Source organism: Entelurus aequoreus, linkage group LG27 (assembly GCF_033978785.1).
Source record: "Entelurus aequoreus isolate RoL-2023_Sb linkage group LG27, RoL_Eaeq_v1.1, whole genome shotgun sequence".
Taxonomy (NCBI): Eukaryota; Metazoa; Chordata; class Actinopteri; order Syngnathiformes; family Syngnathidae; genus Entelurus; species Entelurus aequoreus.
In genome coordinates, this window is record NC_084757.1 from 32,735,979 (window position 1) to 32,748,126 (window position 12,148).

The 12,148-nt window shown below is 39.8% G+C and overlaps 1 protein-coding gene across 8 annotated transcripts in view; it reads right to left on the reverse strand.

The window, feature by feature from the left end:
* Nucleotides 1-12,148, reverse strand: part of herc2 (HECT and RLD domain containing E3 ubiquitin protein ligase 2) — a 187,742-nt gene that overhangs the window by 5,719 nt on the left and 169,875 nt on the right. For all 8 annotated transcript variants that reach the window (XM_062038932.1, XM_062038931.1, XM_062038930.1 and 5 more), the window contains exons 85-88: nt 6,505-6,646; nt 6,240-6,434; nt 5,882-5,994; nt 454-644 (exon numbers count right to left, since the gene is read on the reverse strand). In XM_062038932.1, coding sequence (XP_061894916.1) covers nt 454-644; nt 5,882-5,994; nt 6,240-6,434; nt 6,505-6,646 — 641 coding nt within the window. The remainder of the gene's footprint in view (nt 1-453; nt 645-5,881; nt 5,995-6,239; nt 6,435-6,504; nt 6,647-12,148) is intronic.

Genomic DNA, 12,148 nt, shown 5'->3' on the forward strand with positions numbered 1-12,148 from the left:
ATTACAGTAGTATAATAATAAGCTATTGTATTAGTTAGTATATTAATACTATTACTAAAATAACAAAAATAGTCATAAGTATCATAGTAATATATTTATTATACTAATGACATAATTATCATTGATAGTTTATATTTGTATTGATTACATTATGACTATAGTGCAGTATTTATAATAATACATACAGTAGTATTATTGTATTATGATAAAGTTACACTATAATAAACATGACCAGTGTATTTTAGCCCACTTATGGACAATAATATTATTTCCTCATCTGATAATATTTATTACATAACTCTGTCTTTTATCCAATTGTTCTTTTGGAAGAGGCTGTAGGGAAACAATGGAGACGACCACCATGTACCACACCTGCAAAGTGTTCCATCAAACAATTCACCAGCAGGTCCGAAAGGGGCGTGGCTTGCGGAGAAGGGTGTGGCGGGTGCTGACCTGTAGTTGATGGCGAGGCGCACGTACTCGGCGCGGTTGTCCAGCGTGATGTGCGAGTGCTTGGAGCTGAGCTGGATGTCCTGCCCGCTGGCGTTGGGCACGGTGAAAGGGAGTGTCATGGCCTCAAACTCCTCCGCCGTGGCCTCGTTGTCTCGGATGTACATCAGACCCGGGATGAAGTCTTTGTCCACCTGCCGGCACACACACACACACACACACACACACACACACACACACACACACACACACACACTCAGCACGTCAACTCCACACGCCTGATGGTCTTGTGCTTCCTCCTGTGACCTTCACCGCATCTTCAGGGCACACCAACAACAACCACCTCTTTGTGGCCAGGAACGTCTTGTAGGAAGCTCATGATCTTCTACACCATGGCTCCCCAAACTACGGCCCGCGGGACGGATACGGCCCCCCCGGCGTCCAAAATCCGGCCCGCGGGAAGTCTCAAGTTATAAAAAAAAAAAAAAAAAAATTTTTTTATTTTTTTTTTAAATTGTTATTTTTTATAATGTGTCCTTTCTAATCCATTTTCTACCGCTTGTTACTCTCAGTGTCTCCTAGCTGCTCAGGCATATCATCCCTTCCATCCATTTTCTACCGCTTGTCCCTTTTGGGGTCGCGGGGGGCGCTGGAGCCTATCTCAGCTGCATTCGGGCGGAAGGCAGTGTACAACCTGGACAAGTCGCCACCTCTATCTTATTGTCTAAAATTGCATTTTTTGAGGTTGAGTTGAGTTTGAGTTTATTTGGAACATGCATGCATACAACACACTGCAAAAAGTGAAATCTAAGTAAGATTGAGTATCTCAAATAGGGTGATATTTGCTTATTTTCTGTCTGATAAGATAATTCTTCTCACTATGCAGATTTTATGTTAGAGTGTTTTACTTGTTTTAAGTGTTTTGGTCCTAAATGATCTCAGTAAGATATTACAGCTTGTTGCTGAGATTTAATGACCTATATTGAGTAAAACATGCTTGAAACTAGAATATCAAGTGTTGCAAAGATGTGTCATCAACACTCACAAGTATAAAACTACTTTTTTAAAGTAATCATTTCTTACTTCAAGCATGAAAGAGACAATCGTGTTGCATAATTAAAAGAGATGAAAGCCAAAATTGACTTTGCTGCTTTATTTTCAATGAAACAATAGAAAATATGTACTTAAATAGTAGTACAGTTGGCACAGTACAGTAAACTGACAGTTAATATTTTAACATTTGACATTTCAAACTATTTTGAACAGAAATAGTTCATGCACATTCAGATGAATTCCTCAAAATTACAATTAAAATATATATATATATATATATATATATATATATATATATTCCTTGCGCACTAATTGACTGAAAGAGCACGCACTTGGCGCGATGATGCCTTCTTAGACCATATGATTTGCCTGAGCGGCTAGGAGACCCCGAGAGTAACAAGCACTTGCCTTGTTGCCTTTCCATTAAGAACAATAAACTAGTTTTTAGTATAAGTTTGCTGGTTTCAAGAAATGTAATGCCGAGCGCATATCATTATGTCAAGATAATGGCACTAGCATTTACTTCATTTAAGAATATTATTCAACATATTGAGCAAAAAGGCCTCTTTTTTTTTCTACCAAGAAAAGTGCACTTGTTATTAGTAAGAATATACTTATTTTAAAGGTATTTTTGGGTTTATTGAGGTTAGCTAATTAGGGACAGAGGACCCTATTGTATTTCTAGCGTTTTATTATTATACCGCCGCCTCTTTGAGCTGTAATTTGACCCCCTTAACATGCTTCAAAACTCACCAAATTGGACACACACATCAGGACTGGCAAAAATTGCCATCTAATAAAAAAACAACCCCCAAAACTCAAAATTACACTCTAGCGCCCCCTAGGAAGAAAACACAGACAAAACTGCCTGTAACTCCCAGTAGGAATGTCGTAGAGACATGAAACAAGAACCTCTATGTAGGTCTCACTTAGACTTATATTTCATACACTGACAACCCCCAGCAAAAATCAACAGGAAGTTTGCAATTCCCCCTTCAAAACAAAAGTTGTGTAAAAAAAGTCACCTTTTTTCAAACATTATCTCCTCTGAGCGCGTTTGTCGTGTCGGCTTCAAATTAGCACAGGAGAGAGATTGAACCCTTCTGATTAAAAGTTGATGAAAGAGTTTTAATTACTGCTCCGGATTGGACTTTATGAGCCCTCAAAGTCGGTCCCGTCCATCGCTGCTTGCAGCTTTAATTTGACTTGTTTTGGAAAGTCTTGACAAGCCGAATGTTCTTGTTCTATTGGCAGATAATTTTGCTCAGTTCAAATAAAATACCCCTCATTTTTGTATTTTTCTTTTCTTGTTTTTGAACACTGACTTTTTGCAGTGCATGATGGTTGGGGGGAGGGGGGTGGAGGTGCAGGCAGCATACCCCTCCCCCTTCGAGCTGTCCTGGATGAAATGAAATGATTTTTTCCAATCATTTTGGAACTCGCGCGTGTACTTCTTCTTACTCGTTGTCGCCATGTCTCTTCTTCGTTCTTCTGCTTCGTCTCCTCCTCGTTGTGTGTGCAGTTGTGCACTGAGCTCCAAAAGCCGTAGATGTTATTGTAGCGTCCCGGAAGAGTTTAGTGCTGCAAGGGGTTCCGGGCATTTGTTCTGTTGTGTTTATGTTGTGTTACGGTGCGGATGTGTTTGTCATTCTTGTTTGGTGTGGGTTCACAGTGTGGCGCATATTTGTAACAGTGTTAAAGTTGTTTATACGGCCACCCTCAGTGTGACCTGTATGGCTGTTGACCAAGTATGCCTTGCATTATCATTAAACCAGTTAAAAGATCATACAACGTGTCAGTCTTCGATGTTTATATGGAGGAAAAGCGGACGCCTGGACAGCATGCGGCTGTTAGGGGGTGAAGGTTTCAGGTGGGAGAGGACGCTAAAGGCACGCCCCCAATATTGTTGTCCGGGTGGAAATCGGGATACATTCGGGAGAATGGTTGCCCCGGGAGATTTTCGGGAGGGGCACTGAAATTCGTGAGTCTCCCGGGAAAATCGGGAGGGTTGGCAAGTATGCCAGGTGCTAATATACATTTTGGCATGACTCTTCTTTCCAGTCTCCTCCTCCTTTATTCAAGTATCATAAATGTTCTTTTCTCCTCATACTTTGTCACTCCTTCACTGACTGCAACTCTCCATGTTCTTCTGTCTCTTGCTAGGTCTTCCCAGTGTGTAGTATCTATGTCACATTGTTTCTATGTCTTCTTTAAGCTATCCTTGTAGCGTTCTCTCTGCCCACCAACATTTATTTTCCCTTCATTTAGCCGACAGTACAACATCTGTTTCGGCAGTCTTTCGTCATTCATCCGTACGACATGCCCTGTCCATCGTAGTTGGTATTTAAGGGAAGCATGGCCTGTTCAAGTACACAAGTATCATATCTTGCCACTTAATATTCATCATCTGGCGCCGTTGAAACATTTCAAGTGCTGTGATATGTCTTCGAAATGCTGTCCATGCCTCTGAAGCACATAGCAAAGTTGTTATAACAATTGCTCTGAACACTTTGATTTTTGTATCTAGTCTGATGTCATGATTTTGGAACACTCGAGTCGTAAGCTTTCCAAAGGCTGCAGCAGCTTGCCTGATTCTGTGATTGACTTCTGCATCAATGTTAGCATTTGACGACATTATACAAACTCGGTTTCCATATGAGTTGGGAAATTGTGTTAGATGTAAATATAAACGGAATACAATGATTTGCAAATCCTTTTCAAGCCATATTCAGTTGAATGCACTACAAAGACAACATATTTGATGTTCAAACTCATAAACTTTTCTTTTTTTTTTTTGCTAATAATAATTAACTTAGAATTTCATGGCTGCAACACGTGCCAAAGTAGTTGGGAAAGGGCATGTTCACCACTGTGTTACATCATTTTTTCTTTTAACAACACTCCGTAAAGGTTTGGGAACTGAGGTGACACATTTTTGAAGCTTCTCAGGTGGAATTCTTTCCCATTCTTGCTTGATGTACAGCTTAAGTTGTTCAACAGTCCGGGGGTCTCCCTTCTGCTATTTTAGGCTTCATAATGCGCCACACATTTTCAATGGGAGACAGGTCTGGACTACAGGCAGGCCAGTCTAGTACCCGCACTCTTTTACTATGAAGCCACGTTGATGTAACACGTGGCTTGGCATTGCCTTGCTGAAATAAGCAGGGGCGTCCATGGTAACGTTGCTTGGATGGCTCCAAAACCTGTATGTACCTTTCAGCATTAAAGGCGCCTTCACAGATGTGTAAGTTACCCATGTCTTGGGCACTAATACACCCCCATACCATCACACATGCTGGCTTTTACACTTTGCGCCTAGAACAATCCGGATGGTTCTTGTCCTCTTTGGTCCGGAGGACACGACGTCCACAGTTTCCAAAAACAATTTGAAATGTGGACTCGTCAGACCACAGAACACTTTTCCACTTTGTATCAGTCCATCTTAGATGAGCTCGGGCCCAGCGAAGCCGACGGCGTTTCTGGGTGTTGTTGATAAACGGTTTTCGCCTTGCATAGGATAGTTTTAACTTGCACTTACAGATGTAGCGACCAACTGTAGTTACTGACAGTGGGTTTCTGAAGTGTTCCTGAGCCCATGTGGTGATATCCTTTACACACTGATGTGGCTTGTTGATGCAGTACAGCCTGAGAGATGGAAGGTCACGGGCTTAGCTGCTTACGTGCAGTGATTTCTCCAGATTCTCTGAACCCTTTGATGATATTACGGAGCGTAGATGGTGAAATCCCTAAATTCCTTGCAATAGCTGGTTGAGAAAGGTTTTTCTTAAACTGTTCAACAATTGGCTCACGCATTTGTTGACAAAGTGGTGACCCTCGCCCCATCCTTGTTTGTGAATGACTGAGCATTTCATGGAAGCTGCTTTTATACCCAATCATGGCACCCACCTGTTCCCAATTAGCCTGTTCACCTGTGGGATGTTCCAAATAAGTGTTTGATGAGCATTCCTCAACTTTATCAGTATTTATTGCCACCTTTCCCAACTTCTTTGTCATGTGTTGCTGGCATCAAATTCTAAAGTTAATGATTATTTGCAAAAAAAAAATATGTTTATGAGTTTGAACATCAAATATGTTGTCTTTGTAGCATATTCAACTGAATATGGGTAGAAAATTATTTGCAAATCATTGTATTCTGTTTATATTTACAATTTCCCAACTCATATGGAAACGGGGTGTGTACATCAGATATAGATAATCTACATCAACTATATTGGATTTTATTTTAATCGATTAAGAATCAGTACGAATAATAATGACTTTTTAGACACCTCTAATCTAGAGTGTACATAAGCATCAGTGCTTCATAACAATGTATATTCCATGTCATGTTGCAGCAAATTAATAGTTGGTGTTTTACCTCACTGAGGTCAGCGATGGTCAGGTTCATTCCTGAGAGTTGTTTCCAAACTGGTTCTGCCAGATTCAGACTCAGTGGACTCCCAGAGCGGATTGCAATGCCCAGCAGGACTCCTGTTAGCACACGTCCAGAGTTAGCACAGGTGCAGAGTTAGCACACGTCCAGAGTTAGCACAGGTGCAGTGTTAGCACACGTCCAGAGTTAGCACAGGTGCAGTGTTAGCACAGGTGCAGTGTTAGCACAGGTGCAGTGTTAGCACACGTCCAGAGTTAGCACAGGTGCAGTTTTAGCACAGGTGCAGTGTTAGCACAGGTGCAGTGTTAGCACAGGTGCAGTTTGTGTGAGACCGGGTAGGTACCTAGGAAGCGGAACATGCTCATGTGAAGAGGTGACTTGGAGGCGGGGTTAAGCAGGAAACAGTCCCTGTTGGCGCCCGACTCGTCGCGGCCGTTGGGTGTGACGATGAGCAGCGGGGTGAGGGCGTTCTGCAGCTCCTCGCACATCTCGGCGATGGACTCGCTGTAACCGCCGCCGCAGTCGTCCACGGACTCGCCTGGAGGACCCACACGGGCGTCGTAAACACGCCCCCCCGCGCTGCATTGTGGGAGGAGCCGGACACTCACCCACAAACTTCACCTTCCACACGCGGTGAGGCAGCAGCAGACTGTCGGGGCTGAAGGAGCTCATCTTGGCACACATCTGCCCAAACACCGACTTGGTCCCGTCTGGACCCGCCAAGCCTCCTTTGCTCCGAGAACGCTTCACCTGCACACCAAAGAAGATCACAGCGTTCCTATTGGACCACACCAAAGTGACCACTCCCACCCTCAACACCTGTGCTGCTTTCTCACTTCTTAGTGTCATCCACACCCCCACCTGGTCTAAGTCTGGGGTCTATCACATTATGAACTGTTGCCATGGTAATATTCTAACCACACCCCCACCTGGTCTAAGTGTGGGGTCTATCACATTATGAACTGTTGCCATGGTAATATTCTAACCACACCCCCACCTGGTCTAAGTGTGGGGTCTATCACATTATGAACTGTTGCCATGGTAATATTCTAACCACACCCCCACCTGGTATAAGTCTGGGGTCTATCACATTATGAACTGTTGCCATGGTAATATTCTAACAACACCCCCACCTGTTCTAAGTCTGGGGTCTATCACATTATGAACTGTTGCAATGGTAATATTCTAACCACACCCCCACCTGGTCTAAGTCTGGGGTCTATCACATTATGAACTGTTGCCATGGTAATATTCTAACCACACCCCCACCTGGTATAAGTCTGGGGTCTATCACATTATGAACTGTTGCCATGGTAATATTCTAACAACACCCCCACCTGTTCTAAGTCTGGGGTCTATCACATTATGAACTGTTGCAATGGTAATATTCTAACCACACCCCCACCTGGTCTAAGTCTGGGGTCTATCACATTATTAACTGTTGCCATGGTAATATTCTAACCACACCCCCACCTGGTATAAGTCTGGGGTCTATCACATTATGAACTGTTGCCATGGTAATATTCTAACCACCCCCCCCACCTGGTCAAACCCTCCCCCCCCCCTTCATAACATAAAACTGTAACACTTGTGCAAAAAAGGTTTGGATAATAGTTAACATAAAAACTATAATAGTTAATAACATAAAAAGTATAATAGTTAATAACATAAAAAGTATAATAGTTAACAACATAAAATATAATAGTTAATATAAAAATTACGATAGTTAACATAAAAACTATAATAGTAAAAAATTATAAAAACTGATAGTTAAACTACAATTAAAAACAAATATACAATAGTATTAACAAGAACTATAATGTTAACATAAAAATTGTAATAGTTAACATTAAAACTATAGTAGTTAACATAAAAACTATAATGTTATTAACAAAAACTATAATGTTAATAACATAATTATAATAGTTAACATTAAAACTATTATAGTTAACATAAAAACTATAGTAGTTAACATAAAAACTATAATGTTAATAACAAAACAATTATAATAGTTAACAACAATAGTTAATAACATAAAAACTATAATAGTTAACAACATAAAATATAATAGTTAATATAAAAATTACAATAGTTAACATAAAAACTATAATAGTAAAAAATATAAAAACTAATAGTTAACTAACTACAATTAAAAACATAAAACTACAATAGTAATAACAAAAACTATAATGTTAACATAAAAATTATAATAGTTATTATAGTTAACATAAAAACTATAGTAGTTAACATAAAAACTATGATATTAACAAAAACTATAATAATAATATAAATGCTATAATAATTAATAACATAAAAACTATTATAGTTAATAATATAAAAGCTATTATAGTTAATAATATGAAAGCTATTATAGTTAATAACATAAAAACTGTAATAGTTAATAACATAAAAACTATATTAGTTAATAACATAAAAACTATAATAGTTAACATAACAACTATAATAGTTTACATTAAAACTATAATAATTAATAACAAAAAACTAATGTTAACATAAAAAATATAATAGTAAAAAACAAAAACTAATAGTTAAACTACAATTACAAATATAAAACTACAATAGTAATAACAAAAGCTATAACATTAATAACATAGAAATTATAATAGTTAACATAAAAACTATTATAGTTAACATAAAAACTATAGTAGTTAACACAAAAACTATAATGTTATTAACAAAAACTATAATAATTAATAACATAAAAATTATTATAATTAATAATATAAAAGCTATTATAGTTAATAACAAAAAAACTGTAATAGTTAATAACATAAAAACTGTAATAGTTAATAACATAAAAACTGTAATAGTTAATAACATAAAAACTATATTAGTTAACATAAAAACTATAATAGTTGTGAAGTGAATTATATTTATATAGCGCTTTTCTCTAGTGACTCAAAGCGCTTTTACATTGTGAAAGCCAATATCTAAGTTACATTTAAAGCAGTGTGGGTGGCACTGGGAGCAGGTGGGTCAAGTGTCTTGCCCAAGGACACAACGGCAGTGACGAGGATGGCGGAAGCCGGGATCGAACCTGGAACCCTCAAGTTGCTGGCACGGCCACTCTACCAACCGAGCTATACCGCCCCACAACGTGTTAACATTAAAACTATAATAATTAACAACTAAAAACTAATGTTAACATAGAAAATATAATAGTAAAATAGTAAAAAACATAACAACTGTAATAGTTAGACAAAAAAAGTGGTGAGGTTTTGACAAGGTGGGGGTACTGGATGACATCACTAGTCAGAGAAAGTATTTTAGCCAGTGTAACGGCACAAAGGGATGTCAGTGTTGTTAGAATATTTGCACAGGTCGTTACAGTGCCAACACGAGGACGTGTGCTGCTCCAAAAGCACACTCTTTGTGCTTTTCAAGTCTACACTTTCACCCAGGAGGCCCGACAGACAGTGCACGCACGCACAGGGAGGGGAACATGCCTTTATGAAAGACGTCACATGGAAGAATCAGCAGTCTGGTGAGCAGCCAAGGACAGAAAGTCAATCAAGCCTTGAGAGAACATTAAATATCATCTTCTCACAAAAGAAGGAGTGAAGATGACAGCTACCTGCTCCCTTCTCAAAAGGTCAGACCAAAACTCCACGTACTGAACACTTAAGAGAGAAGGATAGTTTGACATCCAATACGAAAAGTGGGTATAAATGATGAATAAAATAATATTTAATACTACTCTCTGCCTCTAATGCTGACATTTATTTGCACTACACTGCAAGAAGTGATATCTAAGGAAGATGAAATATCTCAAATAAGGGTGATATTTGCTTATTTTCTGTCTTATAAGATCATTCTTCTCACTAAGCAGATTTTATGTTAGAGTGTTTTACGTGTTTTGGTCCTAAATGATCTCAGTAAGATATTACAGCTTGTTGCTGAGATTTGATGACCTATATTGAGTAAAACATGCTTGAAACTATTTTTGTCCAAAACACACCCAGCAATGGTGCACAGGAAGGCGGGGAAGAAGAGGGGAAAAGGCGGCCAAAATGGTCAAAAGTCCTAATTGTGTCCAAAATACCTCCCCGGGTTCCAGTCTCACGAGTCCCGCCGCCGGCCGCACAAGTCCCGGGATGCAAAAAATGTCCAAAACGCACCCAGCAAAGTCCCACGGGAAGTGGGGGAGAAAAGTGAGAAAAGTCGGCAAAAGTCCCCAAAAATGTTCAAAATACCTACCTAGGTTCGACTCCCACAAGTCCCGCCGCCGGCCGTGCAAGTCCCGGGATGCCCAAATTGTCCATAACACACCCAGCCGAGTTCCACGGCGAGGGGGGAGAAAAGTTGGAAAAGTCGGCAAAAGTCCCAAAAATGTTCAAAATACCTACACAGGTTGGAGTCCCACACCCGTGTGTGATTTTTGAACATTTTACCGACTTTTCGCACTTTTCTCCCCGCCTTCCCGTTGGACTTTGCTGGGTGCGTTTTGGACATTTTGGGCATCCTGGCCAGTGGCAGGACTTGTGGGACTCAAACCTGGGTAGGTATTTTTAACATTTTTGGGACTTTTGCTGACTTTTCCAACTTTTATCCCCCCTCCTCGTGGGACTCGGCTGGGTGTGTTATGGACATTTTGGGCATCCCGGGACTTGTGCGGCCATACATAAGATTTTATGTTAGAGTGTTTTACTGAAGTGTTTTGGTCCTAAATGATGTCAGTAAGATATTACAGCTTGTTGCTGAGATTTGATGACCTATATTGAGTAAAACATGCTTGAAACTGTTTTTGTCCAAATGTCCAAAACACACCCAGCAATGGTGCACAGGAAGGCGGGGAAGAAGAGGGGAAAAGGCGGCCAAAATGGTCAAAAGTCCTAATTGTGTCCAAAATACCTCCCCGGGTTCCAGTCCCACGAGTCCCGCCGCCGGCCGCACAAGTCCCGGGATGCAAAAAATGTCCAAAACGCACCCAGCAAAGTCCCACGGGAAGTGGGGGAGAAAAGTGAGAAAAGTTGGCAAAAGTCCCCAAAAATGTTCAAAATACCTACCCAGGTTCGAGTCCCACAAGTCCCGCCGCCGGCCGTGCAAGTCCCGGGATGCCCAAATTGTCCATAACACACCCAGCCGAGTTCCACGGGGAGGGGGGAGAAAAGTTGGAAAAGTCGGCAAAAGTCCCAAAAATGTTCAAAATACCTACACAGGTTGGAGTCCCACACCCATGTGTGATTTTTGAACATTTTACCGACTTTTCTCACTTTTCTCCCCGCCTTCCCATGGGACTTTGCGTTTTGGACATTTTGGGCATCCTGGCCGGTGGCAGGACTTGTGGGACTCAAACCTGGGTAGGTATTTTTAACATTTTTGGGACTTTTGCTGACTTTTCCAACTTTTATCCCCCCTCCTCGTGGGACTCGGCTGGGTGTGTTATGGACATTTTGGGCATCCCGGGACTTGTGCGGCCATACATAAGATTTTATGTTAGAGTGTTTTACTTGTTTTAAGTGTTTTGGTCCTAAATGATCTCAGTAAGATATTACAGCTTGTTGCTGAGATTTGATGACCTATATTGAGTAAAACATGCTTGAAACTAGAATATCAACTGTTGCAAAGCTGTGTCATCAACACTCACAAGTATAAAACTACTTTTTTAAAGTAATACTTTATTATTTTAAGCATGTAAAAAAAAAAATAATCATGACTTTGACACAATTGTGTCTCATATTAAAACAGATGACAGCCAAATGGACTTTGCTGTTTTATTTTCACTCATATAGTAGTACAGTTGTTATTAGTGAGAATATACTTATTTTAAGGTATTTTTGGGTTCATTGAGGTTAGCTAATTTTACTTGTTTTGGAAAGTATTGACAAGCCAAATTTTCTTGTTCTATTGGCAGATAATTTTGCTTAGTTCAGATAAAATACCCCTCATTTTTGTATTTTTTGTTCTTGTTTTTGAACACTGACTTTTTGCAGTGCACAATTGTTTTAGTACTTCAGCAAACAGTATTTTTATTTCACCCTGGACTAAAACCCCGATCAGAACATGCCTTATTTTCTTGCCAAATACTTTTTACGCTGGCTCAGAAGTGTCAAACTGGTTTTACATTGTTTACATCACCACATTGCAGCTATGTAACAGTGAATAATGGATGAATATACATTTACAACAATTCTCCTTATATAGCTGTAGAATTTTTTTTATTTATTTGGTGATAAAAACTGGCAGCTCAGTCAGAATTTTACCATAAAACCCCCGGTATTTTTTCAGGCT